At 37.1% G+C, this 19,990-nt stretch overlaps 1 protein-coding gene across 1 annotated transcript in view; it reads right to left on the bottom strand.

The window, feature by feature from the left end:
* Positions 1-19,990, bottom strand: part of PIBF1 (progesterone immunomodulatory binding factor 1) — a 196,853-nt gene that overhangs the window by 171,655 nt on the left and 5,208 nt on the right. The window contains exons 3-5 of the mRNA XM_059377554.1: positions 17,263-17,363; positions 14,103-14,301; positions 11,696-11,815 (exon numbers count right to left, since the gene is read on the bottom strand). Of these exons, the coding sequence (XP_059233537.1) occupies positions 11,696-11,815; positions 14,103-14,301; positions 17,263-17,363 (420 nt within the window). The remainder of the gene's footprint in view (positions 1-11,695; positions 11,816-14,102; positions 14,302-17,262; positions 17,364-19,990) is intronic.

Genomic DNA, 19,990 nt, shown 5'->3' with positions numbered 1-19,990 from the left:
ATCCTTGATCTGAAGAATACAGGTTATGCCAAGAAAGTTTGTTTTTAAAATTCTTTCTTTCAGTTACAAATATGAATTTTATTAGTTAAAATAGTATTTGATTGGTTTTAGGCAGTGGATATGAAATAAGGAATATAAATGAAAATAAGGTAACAATGTAACACTTTGGCCTTCAGGTCAAAAATGGCAAGACTTTGAGCAGAGGAAAACTGGTTAAAGACATAGATGGATATATGCTGCCACCGTGTGGTGAAAAAAATTAAGATCATTTTCGAAAAAACTAACCCAATCCAGGAAAAGTCTTAGTTAAGTACAAAACGTCTTCTGAGCTATCAGTCTCAATTCAGAGACATAACAAGTATCTTAGTTTCTCTTAAAAGAAAACCACAGTGGAGTTGTCATTATTGCAGTCATTTTGAAGCTATATTTGTTGGCTGCTGTTTTCTTTTTTAAGTTTCCATTAATTTACTACTTGTTCTATGACATAATACTTTCTTGCATTTGTCTCAAGTTTATATTCTTGCAACTCAATCCTCATCTGTATTGTCATTTTATAAATTTCAGTCACATTTTTTCCTAACTGTTGGTGACTTTATCAGGAATTCAATAATTACTAATAAATAAAAAGTACAAACAACCAAAGTAACAGTGTTCAAAACTGCACATTTTGTTAAAGGTCCAGCAATATGTTTTATTCTGCTTTTAATATTTTTCTTAATATTTTAATAGTGCCTGACACATCATCATCCATGTCAGTACACAGACAAATATGGTGAAAAAAAGAGTCTCCCATGGAGCTACTTCTTTTTTTAAGGAGTAAGGGGATCTCGAAGTCAAATATTCTACATTCACAAACTAGATTTTCTCTTTCCTCACTTATGCTTAAAACAAAATTGTAAGGTGGTTCTGCTTCTGGTAATGGCTCTGTTAAGTACAGAGAACAACCATAAGTTCTGGACAAAATTTAAAACAACTACTTCTTCAAGTAGTATAGGAGAGTGACCCAAGTCAGGCAGATTCTGGAGGGGGAGCCCGTTTGCACAAAGAAGGAGGGAATAGCACTGGATTAGTCTCCTGATCTTACTTCTTTTTGTTTGTTTTGTTTTTATGGCTTTTAGCTTGAGGGTAGGCCTACTCTATGCCAAGTTGGATGTATAAACATGTAACAGAAAATCCTTCGCCTTTTTAGCTTGAAGAACCAGAAGACACAGATTGGGCCAACCTAATGTAAGAAGAGAATTCCAGACAAGTAGAGAAGGTAACCTTGACTTCCATGGATAATCTCTGCCAATCTCTGGCTGACCTCTAAACAACACACATTTTAGGAGAGACCCAAGAAGCCATATACTAATGCCAAAAATACTGAACTGAAATTTGCAATGCTGCCCAAGAAAAAGAGTATGCACTTTGAGTACAACCAAGTTAATTTCCTGCTAAAGCAAAAACAATGGAACTGTCTAGGGGAACATAAAGCTAGTCTCTACAACATAAAATCATGTTAGAATCTAAGTTTGCTCTATGTTTTAAATAAACAATTTAAAATTACTTGACATCTTAAGAAGCAGGAAAATGTGACCCATTTTTAAAAGACAACTAACAGAGGGACACCTGGGTGGCTCAATCAATTAAGCATCTGCCTTCAGCTCAGGTCACCATCCCAGGGTCCTGGGACTGAGTCCCATGTTGGGGAGTCTGCTTCTCCCTCTGCCTGCTGCTCTCCTTGCTTCTGTTCTATCTCTGACAAATAAATAAATAAAATCTTCAAAAAAATTAAAAAATAAATAAAAGGCAACTAACAGATCAACTTTGAGATGACCCGGATTTTGGAATTAGCAACAATGCTTCAAATGAAGCAGCAATTTAACTATTCTCAATGGTGTAAAGGAAAATATCCTCACAATGAATACACAAATAGCAGAGAAATAAAAACTATAATAAACTGAAGGGAAATCTAGAAGTGAAAAATTCCACTTTCATTTTTAAAAATTTATTTATTTGAGAAAAAGAGCACATGTACACACACAAGTTGGGGGGAGCGGCAGAGGGAGAAGAAGTGAGAATCCCAAGCAGACTTTCCACCCCGCCCAACTCGGGGCTCAATCCCACGACCCTGAGATTATGACCTGAGCCGAAATCACGAGTCTGACACTTAAATGACTGAGCCACCCAGGCACCCTGAAAAATTTCACTTTTAAGCATTTACTAAAGAGAAAGAAAACAAGCCCACACAAAAACCCATGTTAAATTTTTGCAGCACCTTTGTTTATAATGTCTCCAAGGTGGAAATAACTCAAATGCCCACCAACTGGTTGATGAATATATCCATACAATAGAATATTATTCAGCAATAAAAAGAAACAAACCATTGATACATGGAAAAAAATGGTCTGGCAATTTCTCATAAAACTTAAGTATGACTGGTGACTGGATGGATAGATATGTGATTAGAACAAGTATAATAAAATGTTAATGGTAAAATTAGGTCATTGATATACTGGTGTTCATTGTAAAATTCTTTGAAGTTATCTTTGCTTGAAAATTTTTATAATGAACTAGAAATACACTCTTTAGGGCTGGTGACCAATTCTGAATGTGCTAATTTGGGAAATATAAGCTAGGAGGTTATAGAAAACACATAGGTTATAATTAGTCTTTTTATTTTTTGGGATCATCCTCCGATTTGCCTTATTAGTTTTGTATTCGTCTCCCCCCCCCTTTTTTTTTTAGTTTTGTATTCTACTACTAAGAAAAATTTCACTATCTCCAAACTCAAGGTTCTCCTCTAGGCTTCCTTTCTAATATAACGTGTTTTTTGTTTTGTTTTGTTTAAGGAGTAAGTTTTTATTGTTGTTGTTGTTGTTTTTAAGATTTTATTTATTTATTTTAGAGAGAGAGAATCAAGCAGACTCCATGCTGAGCACAGAGTCCAACACGGGGCCTGACCCCACAACCCTGAGATTATGGCCTGAACTGAAATCAACAGTCTGACACCCAACAGGCTGAACCACTGAGGTGCCCCTCTAATATGTTTTAAAAGGTTAAGTACTGAGGGGCACCTGGATGGCAGAGTTGGTTAACCGTTCTTCAACTCTTGGTTTTGGCTCAGTCATGATCCCAGTGTCGTGAGATCAAACCCCATGCCAGACTCTGTGCTCAGTGAGGGAGTCTGCTTGGGATTCTTTTCCCTTCCGTCTCCCTCTCTCTCAGCCCAGCCCTCCCTTGGGTGCATGCTTTCTCTCTCTCTAAAATAAACAAATAAAATCTTAAAATCTTAAGTACTGAATAAGATTGGACTTAATAGTTATCTCTGGACAATACTTCTTTTTTCATTTTTCAGAAAGTTTCTTTTATTCCTACTTTCTGGCTTTCATCTTTCAAACACTGAAGAGAAAGCAATTCCCCCAAGAGTTCATGATAATAATTCTTAGGAAGTCTGTCAAAATTTTTAAAACTGGAGCATCTAGGTGGCTCAGTGGGTTAAGCCTCTGCCTTTGGCTCAGGTCATGATCTCAGGGTGCTGGGATCTAGCCCCACATGGGAGGCTTGACAGGGAGCCTGCTTCCCCCTCTCTCTCTGCCTACTTGTAATCTCTGTCAAATAAATTTTAAAAATCTTAAAAAAATTGTTTTAAACTAAAATTTGGAAGTCTGCGAATGGCTTTTTAGAAGTCTACATATTCCATTTCCTATTTCCTCCTTATACACATTTGCAGTTATCACCCAAGTGAAATATTATAATACACAATTTGTTCATTTATATTCATTTATAAAATTGTTGTTTTGACCATCTCCTATAGGTTTACAGTTGCATAAATATTCAGTATCCTAATCTTCATGCATTCCAAAAGCTCAGTAAGAAGAGCAGTGTGGTTGATCAGTTCGTAGTTATCAAGGTCCTTAGTTTCTAAGGACAGGTAGACAATTTACCATCTCTCAAGCAATTAAATGTACTCTAACTTCTCTATTTGGATAACAAGAGAATACATTTGCTGCACTGTGAAATGCATCCTTGAGGTCTTTTTAAAATTCTTGGGTGAATACTGCCTAGTAAGGTTTTTTTTTTTTTTTTTCACATTTTATTCCTCTTCAAAATTGCACAGCACTGTGTATAAGACCCATTTACCTCCCTTAAAAATCCAACTTTAAATATATAAAGACTAAGATGTTTGCTGATTACTATATGAAGATATCATTCAAATAGTATAAAAATTCTGAATTATGACTTATTGAGTATCAGTAACTTCATAGTGATTGCAGCCATTAATACCATGACCTTGTCCCAAGGCTTACTGTGGCACTGTATCGTATGCTTATTGAATGAAATAACAGTGCCTTTCTTTGTCAAATTTAGGACAGTTTAGAACCAATGGGCATATTTCATTGGATGCGTTTTCAACCTGTCCACTAAAAACCAAAATATTTATTCCCCTTAGGAAGGAATCCAAGTTTTCTCTCACAATAGTCCAAAAGAATATTTATATTTTTGAACGGATTTAAATTAAGGACACCATTAGAAAAGTTAAAAAAAAAAATCGCCCACTCCATTTGTATGTGATGGGCATTTTTGAGTTTCTCATTGCCTGCTTTTGGCCACCAAGAACCCACCTTCTAATTCAATAAATTTTTGATCAACTTCTTTTTTATAAACCTTCCTTTAACAATCATAATTTTCTCTCTCTTCCTTATACATGTTTATAATCATGTTCTTCAGCTGTTTTTTAAATTGAGTTCTGCCTTTTGGTAAAAAGATCATATAAACCACTCAAACCATTGAGAGATAAATGATCGCACTTACAGATAAAATAATTATTTTAAAAGCCATTTTGTGCGATATGAAGATAAAGTTCTTTAAAACTCAACAGGAGTAATTAAACCAACAAACACCTCTGTGTTCTAATACTTATTCTCAAATATATAATTACAGAAGCCTAGATTATGGGCTATGCCCCAAACACAGATGGCTCTTTTTATCATATGGAGCACACTGAAGCGGTAAGCCTTAAACACAAGTACATCTGGTGTCCAATAGCACTGCTTATGCTGCTGGTTAGCAATTAGATGAATGTCTTTCTAATGTTCTTGACAATGAAAAACTTTCTGTGGTTTACAATGTAATTTTATGTATATTAGTTGTGATTTCTCTCACCTTAAAAACAAAACAAACCCTGGGGCAGCTTGGGTGGCTCAGTGGGTTAAGCGGCTGCCTTGGGCTCAGGTCACGATCCCAGGGTCCTGGGATGGAGCCCCGCATCGCGTCAGGCTCCCTCTCAGTGGGAAGTCTGCTTCTCCCTCTCCCTTTGTGTGCTCACTCCCTCTTTCTCTTCCTCTCAAATAAATAAATAAATCTTTAAAACAAAACGAAAACTCTTTCCCTTCACCCTGCTTTCCCTGTCATCTTCAGCCCTAGCCCTTCGTTTCCCTATTCAATCAAAATCCCAGAGAAAGAGCTGCCTAGAATTGTTTCCAATTCCTTTTCTTCCATTTACTCTTAAACACACTCTTGTAATCAAACTTTTGATCTCACCAACTCCAACAAAACTACTCCTGACAAGGTTATCAATGACTCTGTTAAATATGTGATTTCTCAGACTTCATCTTACTATACCTGTGGATAGCATTTGAAATGACTTTGGACTCTCTTTCTTGACAGTTTTCTCCTTTGGCTTCTGGGACATTGAAATTCTCTTGGTTTTCTTATCTCGGTGATAAATCCCCCTCCCTCATCCCACTGGTTTAATACTGAAGTGCTCTGGAGCTCAGGCTTTGGCCCTCTTCTCTGTCTTCACTCTCTTCTGGTAATCTCATCCTGGTTTTAAATACTATCTTTATGTTAACAACTTCCAAATATATAGCTTCCAAAGTTCAGACTTGTATATCCAAGTATTTCCAAATGTAAATCCAATAGATTTCTAAAACTCAGTGTGGCTAAAATTTGAACTCTCTTTTAACCCTAAATCTGCCTCATCCACAACCTACCCATTTCAACTGAATGCAAATCCATCCTTCTAGTTATTCAGTCCCAAAACCTTGGAGTTAATTTGACTCTTATCTTTCTTTCATGTTCTCCATCCAGTTCAGGAATCCCAATATTCATCCATCCATCCAATGATTTTATTTATTTATTTATTTAAAGATTTTCATTTATTTACTTGACAGAGAGAGAGAGCACGCGCATGAGCACCAGAGAGGGAATACAAGCAGAGGAAGAGGAAGAAGCAGGCTCTCCACTGAGCAGGCTTGATCTTAGTGGATCACAGGACCTTGGGATCATGACCTGAGCTGAAGGTAGATGCTTAACAACTGAACCACCCAGGCACCCCTCCTGTCATTCTTTTTTTTTTTTTAAATCTTATTTATTTATTTGACAGAGATCACAAGTAGGCAGAGAGGCAGACAGTGAGAGAGGAGGAAGCAGGCTCTCAGCAGAGCAGAGAGCCCGATGTGGGGCTCGATCCCAGAACCCTGGGATCATGACCTGAGCCCAAGGCAGAGGCTTAACCCACTGAGCCACCCAGGCGCCCCCTTTCTGTCATTCTTACGAAGGCAAAGTTTGGCATCAGGAAGAGCATATGAATTTAGGATGAGCACCAACAGGGAATCATCAAAAGCCCTGATTTTTAAAAATTGTATATATTTGACATATAACATTGTGTATATTTAAGATGTACAATGTGCTAACTTGACATATTTGTATTATAATATGACTGCTTTTGCAGCTATAATTAGCACCTATACCACATTACATAATTACCCATTCCTTTAAGTCTTTGGGGTAACTACATTTTTGTCTCTTAGTAAGCCTGATAATGTAGTACAGTATTGTTTATATTTATTATACTGTGAGATCTCTATGACTTATTTACTACTCATTGTAAGTTTGTACCCTTAAACAACATCAGTCTTGTCCTCTCACTCCCATCCCCTGGTCTTACAGGATTTTTTTCTCCATTAGTGCCCATGGTTCTCGGTCATGTGCTTCAAAGAATAAAGAGGTAGGCCAGACAGACTGGTAGGAAGGAGAGAAAGGTTTTTTGAGCTAAGTGATAATACAAAGCTCCCGAGGAGGGAGGGGACCCTAGAAGTTTGCCTCCAATGGTTCTACTTTTAAAATACATCCAGGATCCAACCAGTTCATAGCCCATACACTTCTATCACCCTGATACAAAGCACTATCAGCTCTCACCTAGATTACTACAAGACGCGTAACAAGTCCCTCTGCTTCCATCTTTATAGCTCTATAGCCTATTCTCAGCAAAAAAAAAGAAAAGAAAAGAAAAGAAAAAAAACATATTCTGAGACATTAACAAAGTTCTTTAATACTCTTTAAGGGTCTACTATGTACCAGCCAGAATGATCCTTCTACAATATGTCAGATCATGTCACATCACTTCCCTAAATCCTGCAATACTTCCTTTCACTTAGGGTTAAAAATCAAAGTCCTTACAGTGACTTCAAAAACCCTTTACCTCTCTGATCTTACCTAACTGTTCTCTCACTTCAGTCGTTCCAGTCATATTGGCTTCCTCGTTGCTCCACAAACATCACTCCACAAAGAGGGAACCCGCTTAACCTTTGCACGACCGTTCCTCTGCCTGGGACTTCTTCCTTGAAAACTTCATTGTCTCCCTCAGCTCCAAGTCTTTCTAAACTTCTAACCTCCTCAGTGAGGCCTACTGGCTGACCCTATACAATTCTGAATATGATTTCTTCCCTGCTCTCCATGCAGCACTGATATTTTCTCTTTTATCCTTTGCAGTTATCAACTTCTTCCTCTATGATACACTTATCTATAACGCTTACTATTTGTTTCCCTGTACTCTTTTTTTAAAAGATTTATTTATTCTAGAGAGAGAGAGAAAGAGTGCTCGTCCACGAGTGTAGGGAAGAGGCAGAGGGAGAGACAATTTTCAAGCAGACTCCCCACTGAGTGTGGAGCCCATGAGATCCTGAGATCATGGCCTAAGCTGAAATCCTGAATTGGACACTTAAAACTGAGCTACCCAGGTGCCCCTCCCTGTACTCTTTTCAAAAACAGAATCTCCAAGAGGTCAGGAATCATTGTTTTGTTTGCTGTAGTATCCCAAGTTACCTAGAACAATGCCTGCCACATAACAGATGTACAACAAATATTTACTCCATGAATTTCATTCTAATAATGACTGTATTAGGAGGGTGTTATATATTCTCATCCTATTTTGTAGATGGAGGAGTTGGGGCAGAGAAAGTAAGGAAGACTAGGGGCTGAGTGGGTAAAGAATAAGTTTTCCATCCAATATCATCATGCCACTGTCAAATGCACAGATAAAACTTGATGACAGGTGAATTTTCCAAATATCAGAGCAGTAATAATAAACCATTTAAAAAAAATCCCCCCGACAAAAATCCTCATAGTACACAGTTAAGCAAAATTTCTTTTACTATTAAATATTATACTTATTGTTCACTATATCCTTATAAGGAAGTCTTTTAATTTAAAAATATTCCTCAGTGTTGGGCAAGCTGACCTGAATTAGCCCTTGACAGACCAGAGGAATCAAACTTTACAGGAGACTTTAATATAAAAGTAATTCTATTCTATATCATATTCTCTGAATTTCTAAGACCTATTATTACGTAGACAACACACTGCTTAATTTCTTAATTTCTTTTTTCCTGATTGTGGTTCAATTCTCTGTTTATTAATAAATTATGGAAAGGTTTAAGACAGAGAATTGTATTTTCAGCTGAGAGGTGATAAACCTTTAAGAAACAAACTTGCACATGGGAAGGGTTCAGTGATGGTTAATTTTGTTTTGTTTTTAAATATTTATTTATTTAGGAGTACCCAGGTAGCTCAGTGAGTTAAGCCTCTGCCTTTGGCTCTGGTCCTGGGATCGAGCCGGCCTCGGGCTCTCTGCTTGGCGTGCAGCCTGCTTCCCCCTCTCTCTCTGCTTGCTGCTCTGCCTACCTGTGATCCCCCTCTGTCAAATAAATAAATACAATCTTTAAAAAAAAAAAGATTTATTTATTTGAGAGAGACAGAGCACATGCAGGTGAGCTGGGGGAGGGGCAGGTAAGAGGAGAGGAAGAGAAGCAGAATCTCTGCAGAGCAAGGAGCCCAAGGCGGAGATCAATCTCATGACCCTGAGATCATGACCTGAGGCAAAATCAAGAGTCAGCCGCTTACCCAAAATTGAGAAACCCAGGTGCCCCTGTGCTGGTTAACTTCATATGTCAACTAGCTATATTGGTCAAATACTATTTTACTTTATTTTTATTTTGGTTGAGAACTATTTAGATCTTTCTGCAAAGGTATTTTTTAGATGAGATTAACACCTTTTAAAGAAGATTTTATTTATTTGAGAGAGAGAGAGAGCACACAAGCAGTGGGGAGAGGGAGAAGCAGTCGCCCTACTGGGCAGGGAGCCCACTGTGGGACTCAATCCCAGGACCCTGGGATCATGACCTGAGCAGAAGGCAGATTCTTAACCAACTGAGCCATCCAGTTAATTCAGAGATTAACACTAAATTAAAAAAAGTCAGGGGGGAGGCAAACCTTAAGAGACAGAAAATTATTAATGACAGAAACTAAAGTGGAGGGGTGATGGGTGGGGAAGCGGCATTAAGGAGAGCATATGTGATGAGCACAGGGTATAAGCCTTACACGTAAGGTAATGAATCATTAAATTCTACTCCTGAAACCAATATTGCACTGTTATGTTAACTAGAAATAAAAACTCGAAACAAAAAAACAAATAACATTTAAATCAATAGACTTTGAGTAAAGTCAATTACCCTCCATATTGTGAGGGTCACATCTAATCAGCTGAAAGCCATACTAAACTAAAGACTGACCTCGTCCGAGCAAGAATTCTGTCAGCAGACTGTCTTTGTACTTCAACTACAACTCTCCCCTGAATCTCCAGCCTTCCAGCCTATCCCATCAGATTTTGGACTCATCAAGCCTCCACAATCTTGTGAGCCAACTCCTTAAAACAGATCTCTCTCTCTCTCCAGATATCCTATTGGTTCTGTTTCTCTGAAGAATCCTAGTACAGGTTTACAAACAAAGCTGCTTCTTTGTTCAAGAGTAATTAGTTAAAAAAAAAAGTTATTAGTCACTAAAAACACTCAGGAACCCAGTGAGTCAAACCAGTGTTACCTATCTATGTTTTCTTATCAATAAAATACTAAAAATGTTATGAACAAGGCTGAAACAAACAAAAATCTGGAATACAATGTCATTACTGACCCTTCAGAGTTGAGAGATTTGCTCTACTGCACAGTAAAACTATATCACATACTAATGATAATTCTAGAATTACAAAAGTTTTTTTCTCTTTGGCCCCAGGAATCCTTTGTTTAAGAGAAACCAGTCTTAGAATTCCCAATTATTAAAGTCATTAAAAAAGAGGTAGTTTGATATAAACAAGGTTAGGAAACTTTTCCAGTCCTCCTCCTAAAAAATAAGAAATCCTTGAGGGAAGCTAAGGTACCATGAGATGCTACAGAACCAAGTCTGAAAACGCATTTAATTGCCTTGTCCTCAATAAACCCAATGAACACGTCACCACGACTACCACCATCCTGGGCACTTTGCAGAAACAGAGAGTAAATGATTTGGCCAAGGCTATAAAATTAGCTACTAGTTACACTGAGGCCTTCTCAGTTTGTCCCTTACATTTTTTTGCAAATTTTATAAAAATTAAAAGTTATCTTTCTAAAATATGCAAAACACTTTACCTGCACAATGTGGCAGGTTAGCAGAAGAAATAAAAACCCACAACAGAACTTTGTAGAAGGGTTCATATCGGCACATCTGCCTCTTTGGCATCACTCCTGGTGATTTCATCACTCCTATGAGGAGAGGAAGGAAGATGAGCCTTCATTTGCTTTTAATATTGGCTCTACATTAATGACCTAAATAGATTTTGTCCAGCACTAACAGAGTAGCAAATTAGGGCATCGAAATGTAAATTAAATTATAATTATTTATTTTTGGAAATTAGATCTTCGGTAAAAGCTGCCCTTGCAATATGACATAACAGTATTTACATGCAACTTTGCTACAAATGACATTTTTACTTTGAAACAGAAACATGAGCAATTCAATAAAATGAATAGACAAGCAGAATTAGTTCCTCTATTTGACAGAGCAGGAAACATTAAATGACTTGTTCAATATCACACAGAAAAATGAGTGTCAAGACATCATCTAAGGTTCTGAGCCTAATCTATGGGAGTTTGAACTCTAGAAGGGCAGACGCTCCCTCCCCCTCTCCCTCCCTCACTGCTGCCAGCACAGGGCACGGCACCATGCACATCACTGAGGCTGATGCTTACTTACATCAGTACTCATGCTTCAAACAAACATTAGGAAAACTAATGTACTTAATGAAGAGGCAAAATGGCAAATGGACAGTAGCTCCCCGTTCATATCACAAACAAGGCTAATCTGTAATGAAGAACCAAGAATGAAGGAGTTACAACAAAATGCTCAACCATGGGTTAGAGGACAATATCACAGATCTACCCTGTCAATCTTTAAGATGACTATTTCCAATTTAACCTTCACACTGCCTGAATAATAGTGTAGTCAGCATCCCCCAGTCCCATTTTGTTATCACTGACTTTTATATTCCTGCTCACAAATCTTGAGGAACTCCCTAGAATAAAACATGGAGCTTCTTCCCACCAGTGATCAAAATCATACAAACCTCTGTTAGTTGTTTCAAGTGGCCTTTGTTTTCACTTAATTCCTCTGATAGTTCATGCTTTTTCACTTGCAGTTCAGAGATTTCCTTTCTTAATGGATTCACTAGTTCATAGAACCTCATCTTTAAAAACAAAAATCAAATTAATAAGCAGTTTTAGAATCCCAAGTTGCAATTAAAGTTTACTAATTTACAGTACCTTCAATTATGAGTAATAAAAATATTAAGGAAACAAAAGGAAAGCATTAAGTTTTACATTATATGCCTGTATAATCAAGTTTGGTTTGTAATTAACTGACCCTGACTACTAATACTTTATTAAGGCTTAATGTTCATTAAGTTTGCTCAAAGCCCAGATTATCTATACTTCACCCTTGACACAGTCTCTTTCTTCCCATCTATACTCCATTTACTACTTACTTCCCGTCTTCCACCACTGCCCATTCCATCCTAGCTTCTTGTTACTTCCTGAACACATTAAGTGCTTGAGTTTTGCTTGTATTTCCTCTGACAGAAGAATTCTTCCCACATACAAATGAATGGCTCATGTTTTCACTACCTTTAGGTCTCTGATCAAATGTCACCCTATCAGTAAAGGCCTAATTCCTCTGATTAGAAATAGCACCCCCACCTGAAGGCAGTTCCTAGTTTCACTCCCACAGGATTTTCTCCATAGGATTTATGACATTCTACATTTACTTTTAATTTATTGTCTGTCTTGCTCCACTTGAATGTAAGCTCACGAAGGCCAGAATTTTTGCCTGGTTTGTACCCTGCTCTATCTCTTTTGCTGAAACATATGATAAGCCTACATCCTGGGCTCCTGCTGAAGCCCTGTGGCTATCATTGCTGTATAAGGGATAATCAGAAGGGATCTTTCATATCACTACTTCCATTCAGTTCAGATCTCTCCTTCTCACTCATAATTCTCTCAGAGGAATCTGTCTGTCCTAATCTAGTAAAGTGTTCCATCTGACAAATTCCTATAAAATTAAGAAGCCATGAACAAATTAGGAGAGGGTAATTATATCTATTTATTATAAAGGTATGCAATCTGCAATTCCTTAATACATTGCTGAGCAGCAAAAGTACCACATCTGGTAAGAGGTAGTCCTCAATACAATGAATTTGTATATGACTGACTAGTTAGGATAATACCGTCTGTAAAAACAAAAGGTAACAAAAAACCTTAACAAACCAGAGAACTGTGTAACTGTAATTTGTAGGCTACTTGGTACCTACTATGGATAAAGTCACAACGACAGCATGTGAGACATCTCATTTGTCTTGAACAATGCACTTTAGACAGAAACAAATATATTTGAGCTATTTGAGGTACTATTATTATTATCAATCCTTTTACATATGAAAAAGTTCAAGCCTTTAAGGGTGAAATGACATCAATATATCACAAATCAGCAGTTTTCATGTGAGATCCTCTGAGGGAATTCATAAGATTAAAACTATTTTCCTAATAACTAAGAATTTTTTTTTGTCTGTCTTGCTCTCCTTCTTTTATGCTGTTCAGTGGTATTTGCCAGTGGCTATCTGATATGTGATGAGATCATCGCCTTTAAGGCTAACGGAATGAGTGCTTATATATTCTTGTGTTTTAAAAATGTCTCAGTGCTAATTTTTTTTTTAAGATTTTTAATTTATTTATTTGACAGAGATCACAAGTAGACAGAGAGGCAGGCAGAGAGAGAGAGAGAAAAGCAGGCTCCCTGCTGAGCAAAGAGCCCAATGCAGAGCTTGATCCCAGGACCCTGGGATCATGACCTGAGCTGAAGGCAGAGGCTTTAACCCACTGAGCCACCCAGGCGCCCCTCAGTGTTAATTTCTAATACGGTAAATACTAACAGATATAGCCCAAATATACTTTTCTTCTGTTTAGAAGCTCCTTGGGTTCCTCAGTAATTTTGTGAATGTAAAGGGATGCTGACATCAAAAAATTTGAGACTAAGGCCATAGATAACTCCTATGTGTAGCTGTATAACCAACACGTGACAGATCCTGAAGTAGACCACAAAGATCTCCTTCATTAACTCCTTTTCCATCACACCAACTCCTCTCTCCTCTACTATCCCCACCCCTCCGCAACCACTTATCTGTTATCTCTACAATTTAATTTTGAAAACAATGTAAACTATCAGTTTATGATAAAATGATTCATTTCTATGGACTATGTAGCCATTAACTTCATAGCCCTATTTATTGCTTGACTTTGGAGATCAAAGGTCAAGACCCTTTAAAATTTGGTGATCTGAATACCATTCACCATTTCCAGATCAGGGCCAGAAAATAACAAAATAATTTATTAACTGGGTACTTTGAAGATTATGGCTATTACATAATTAACAAATCTAATTTGAAAATACACACAGTTTTTTAAATGATGCAACACACTTACAGATACATATTCGGGAATAGAAAGCTGGTCTTCAGGAAAATCTTTTAGTTTCACATATTGCTCTTCTGTCAATTCAAGGTCACGCAAGTTTCGGCGAATATCTCCTGCCTTCTCTCTTAGCTGAGTATTTGTCTCTTCTAGTTGCTTCTGTCTCAATAAAATAGTTTCCATTTCTTGTTTCATTAGTTCTTGATATTTTCTACATTAGGAAAGAATTTATGACAAACTTAAAAACATCTTTGAGATTTATTTTCTCAAAATTACCTTTTATATTAACATAAAAACATGAAACAAGCAACTCTCTAGTGTTTTTGGCTCCAGGTAAATGCTTATTTATGTAAGCAGTTAAAAACAAAATGATTCTATACTCATTACTAAATGTGCAACCACATAAATTGTTAAATAGAAAATTGATATTCTTAAAGAGTAATTTTTCCAAAATTCAAATTATAAAATCATACATTTCCCCTCTTAAGATTTAAATTTTATACATCTATCTTGGACCCTACTCATCGAAATAACTTTCATTTCTTTCTATCCAGATACTTTAAGGTATACTGCTTGAAGACGGCAACACTGAACCACTGTAAAAAGTATTCATTCAACCAATGAGGTGATGAAAGGAGTAATCTGTACATAATCATTCTTAACGAATACATGTAGCAGACATTGCTATCATTAGTTGCCTATTTGAAGATTTTGAGCAGGAAGGGACAACTGATTCTCTCCCCTTCCTACTGTATCACATCCATCAACATATGAACATGTTACTTTTTCTACCTTAAAAAAAAAAAAATTGACCCTATTTCACTGCCCCCTCCCTGCTCCTCCACACAGCAAAACTTCTCAAAAGTTGTCTAGACTCACCATCTGATGCCCTTCCTCTTAAACCCATGCCAATTAGGTTTTTATCTTTCTACTGAAATCTCAAGATGGCCAATGACATCCAGATTGCTAATGATCAATTCTCAGTTCTTTTCATCCTTGACCTTATGATTATTTAACACAACGGATCTCTCCCTTTACACACTTTCTTCACCGGACTTCCAAGTCATTATACTCTTGTCATTCTTCTCCTATTTTTCCAGTGGTGTTTTCTCAGTCTCCTTTTCTGATTTGTCTTAATATTAGTACTTGGCTCTCTTTTCTCTCTGTATTTACTACCTTGGCCAAGTCATCCAGTCATATGACTTAAATATATACTCTCTGTATATAATGCCTATATAATGCCTGTATATAATGCCCCCCAGACTTGTATCTCTAGACCAAACTCTTCCAACACCTACATGCAGATATCTAATATGACAACTTGAACTGAACGTGTCCGAAACTGAACTCTTGCTCTTCACTCACAAACCTTTCCCCCTGTGGTTTCCTTATCTTAGTTGACAGCAATTCCACCCTTCCATTTATTTGAACCAAAAATGTTGCCACAATCCTTGATTCCTTTCTCTCTCTCTCTTTTTTAAAGATTTTATTTATTTATTTGACAGAGAGAGACATCACAAATAGGCAGAGAGGCAGGCAGAGAGAGAGGGGGAAGCAGGCTCCTCGCCGAGCAGAGAGCCTGATGCAGGGCTCGATCCCAGGACCCTGAGATCATGACCTGAGCCGAAGGCAGAGGCTTTAACCCACTGAGCCACCCAGGCACCCCTTTTTTCCTCTTGAACCCCACGTATAAGACATCAGCGCAACCTTCAAATTATATTAAAAATCCAACAACCACTTTTTACTAACATCGATATCAAGGGTATTATTGCAATATCATCTCAACTGCCTTCTCAGCATCATTTAATCTGAAAACTGCCTTAAGAATTACAGTAGAAGCCCTACCACTGAATGCACTGGTTCCCAAAGTATTGTCCCCAGACCACTGGCATCAGCATCACCTGAGAACTGGTAGAAACACAGATTTTTTGGGATCACCCCAAATCAGAATATCAGAGGGTGGGACCCAACAATCCTTTTTAACAAGACCTCCACGTGGTTCTGATACATACTAAAGTTTCAGAACTGACGGTCTAATGTTATAGTTCCTGGTCAATGGTTAGATAATTTTTTTAAGTATCAGTTAAATAGTGAAATCTTACAAAGAGAAAAGATAAGCACTTCACACATTTACTTCTAATTAGCACACAGAAAGAAGCAATCACTTGTCAGATTTTCTACACAGGGTTCAGATTTTTTAAATACAAAGGTATGCTTTCTTTTTGTGTAAATCATTGTTCCTGGCTGCCAAATTCAATTTATTTACTTAAAAAAGACACTTGGGAAGAAATCTGAGAGGATGCTTTTCTATGGATTTGTTTGTTTTTTTGTTCCCAACTTTCAAATCTGTCTTGCTTTAACTTAATTTGATGGGTTTATTTTTTTTAGTCACTCACTTTTATTACATTGTTTCAAAGAATTCCTTATAGATTTCATAGAAGGAGCACATCTTTATTTTCACTCATATTTCTTTGTTTACATAGTTCAGTAAGGATGACTATCATAGGCACATTTGACAGTAAACAAAATGAAGTCTCTGTAAATAATCAACTGAGCTGGGAGAAAGAATGCAAGCAAAATAGAAGATAATTTAAACATGCAGAGTTAAAACGGGCCATGAGATTTAGTGTGCTTTACAAAGGAAATGAAGAAAGGTAAATCCAGACAACAGGTTAAGTGGTGGTGAATTTAGAGAATTTCCATTGTCATTTATGGATCACTTACATCAGCAATGTTTCCTGAATGAATGTTGAATTTTGACTTTATATATATATTATATATAATATATGAATTTATTTATTTATTTTAAAGATTTTATTTATTTATTTGAGAGAGAGAGAGAGATCACAAATAGGCAGAGAGGCAGGCAGAGAGAGTGGAAAGCAGGCTCCCTGCTGAGCAGAGAGCCCGACATGGGGCTTGATCCCAGGACCCTGGGATCATGAACTGAGCCAAAGGCAGAGGCTTTAACCCACTGAGCCACCAGGTGCCCCAAATTTTTATATTTTGTATATTGTATCAAATAACCTTTTTTGTTGGTTTGGATATAAAAATTATTACCATCGCTGACTTAAAATTGCTCTATTTTAGCTTACAATTGTATGCATAAATAGGTAACAAAATTACTTTTAATGGCTAAATAGGTATTGCTGTTTTTATAAAACTTTCTTACCTGGCATCCTTTTGTTGAAAAGTCAATTGACTGTCTAATCTCAATGTTAGTAGCTGCTTCTGGTGAAGTGCATCATTAAGTTTCTCTTCTAATTCTTCAATCTTAACAAAGGGAATGAGGTCAATTATATGGTCAACTTTCAAATTTATCACTACAAGATGTCTGAAAAATACTAAACGTTAAATAAAAAAAAAGAAAGCGCTTAAAAGCAACGGGTTAAAATGGATATGGTTCCTCTGCAATGGTTGTATTAACAAATTACAGTCTGTTCATACAAATGGTTTAAACTGCTGCCACATACAAGGGTTTTTTGCCAGGCTGTCATTAAGACTGCTTTTCCTCATAGCCCACTCACTGAGAAGCCCACTAACAACTGGGATTTTATTTTGGTGCCTTACTCAGGTAATTACTTCCTTGTTAGACCCTGCGTTTGTCCTCTTGATCCATACATCTGCAAATGACTACTCCATGAGTGATGTCACAAATGTCCAAGAAACGCTAGCCCTCAGCCTCACCTAATCCTATGCTCCTTGCACCTCCCTAGTCTCTGACGCAAAAAATACCCAAGTCATGGTTGATGTCCACTTCTCCCTCAGAGCTTATTCTGATCAGACACCATTTTGTTGTGGTTGTTGTTGTCAAGTCCACTTCATAAATAGCTGTCAAAATGGCTCCATCCCCTTTGTGATCCACTGATAAGTCTTCAGTTAGACCCCTACCATCTCTCACCAGAGTTGTTTCCTTGTGTGCAGTTTTGTCAACCTCCAAATTTATCTTCCTTAATTTCCTTTTAAAAAAATGTTATCAAAAATTTATTTCCCCAGTTTTAAATCCTTCAGAGGATCTTCACTGTTTTCAAAATAAATTTGAACTTCATGGCATAATGTACCAGTACTTCTTGATCTGGCCCTTGCCAGCTCCTTCCTTCTCTGGTCGCTAGCTTAAAAGGATACTCTGTTCCAGGAAAAATAAGTGTTTGCTATTCTTCAAATATGATGTGGTCTCTCTTAAGCCCCCATGGACTTGGGTTTTGTTCTTAGTCTAATTAAAAAATTCTTTTCTTTTCCTTTCAACCCAGGTAATTCTTACTCATCTTTTAAAAATTGATTAATTTAACAGCCAATCTTTAATACATTCAAGTGGATTCCTCTTACATCAATAAATTCCCCGTCTCTACTGGATCATTCCTATCATTAAGTAAACTACTTCTATCAACCACTGAAAAGACTAACAAACAATACTCCCTTGATCACGAACCACTCCCTTTGCTAATGTACCATTTCTCTGCTCACCATCAGAGCAAAACTTCAATATTTTTTCCCGTAATATTCTAGTAAAAGTATTCTGCATCACCTCTTTTAATACTCAGTCCACTCGTAATTTCAGCATATTTATCTAACTTGACAGCATGATTTGACACAGTAGACGACTCTATCCTATTTTGGATTCCATGTTATTTTTCTTCGGTTTTCCTCCTAACCCACTGGCCACTTGTAGGCTTCTCAGGCTCTTCCTCTATTCTATTTATTAATGTTGGACTCCACTTCATGTGGTTTGGGGCCTTCTGCTCTCACTAGATAATGTCATCTAATCTTATAGCTTTTAGTGCCATCTATATGCACCACACCACACAGACACATTCAAACACACATACAGAGTCATAGACTCACCCCTAAACTCTGACAATTCCATTTAGGAGTCTAATAGGAATCTAAAATTTGACATGTTCAAAGCATAACTTACATCTTACCTCCCAGATCAGTCTTCTCCCAGCCTTCCATTTCTCAATAAATGGCTCCAGTAGGTGAAGCCAAAAACTTAGGTCTTACATAAGACAATAACCTAATTAACTGTCTTCTACTTCTACCTTATCTGTCCTTGGTCTATTACTTCAGTGCCATTTTGAATACAAATACTAGAACATGTAACTCTAATTGCCTAAAATCTGCTAGTGGGCTTCTCTGATTACACAGTCTAAAGCAAGGGATAATAAACAATGGCAATGGGCCAAATCAAGCCTACATCCTGTTCCTCTACAGGCCATAAGCAAATAGATTTTGTGTTTGTAAAGGGTTAAAAAAACAAAGAATATGTGATAGGCCACATATTTCCTGCAAAGCATAAAATCTTTACTGTCTGGGTCTTTAGAGAAAAAATTTGCTGACTCCTTATCTAAAGTAGAAAAATCCCATTGCTAAGTGATGCTGTGTCACATGACCTTGAAGATCTCCCATTTGTTTTGGGATCATAAATCTCAGTTGAAGTTCATCTACATAAAAAAGGGACCCTGCCATATCCAGTTATATTCCCAGCAACATGCTTCAATAAATGTCTTAAATCAACAAAAGACAACCACATTCCTCATAATTATTATTTTGCATCTCAAGAATGCTCTTACCAAAAGGACAGAAACTTCTACTCTTTCCAGGGTTACAACTTTCACAATTTGAACTGGCTTCTAACTTAGGCTCCTTAACTCGGAGATAATCAAGCTGGGAAGATGCACCCCTCTATTTACTTCAGTAATAAGGAACCAATAGATCTCAAGCGAAAGATAAAAAGACTTTCTGGCATTTAAAAATTAACAGGCATGAAGACTGAAGAGGAAAGGAATGAAGAAGTAAAGCAAGGAAGGAGATTTAGGCATCGATGGGCAGGGGTAAAAATGGAAAGCTAACAATTCTCTACAATCAGGACGCTTGGCCTAAGCTGTTAACCTGTTAAATTC

This window comes from Mustela nigripes, chromosome 15, assembly GCF_022355385.1.
Source record: "Mustela nigripes isolate SB6536 chromosome 15, MUSNIG.SB6536, whole genome shotgun sequence".
In the NCBI taxonomy this organism is placed as follows: domain Eukaryota; kingdom Metazoa; phylum Chordata; class Mammalia; order Carnivora; family Mustelidae; genus Mustela; species Mustela nigripes.
The sequence above is the reverse complement of the archived record's forward strand: the minus strand, read 5'-3'. Positions and strand labels throughout refer to the sequence as shown.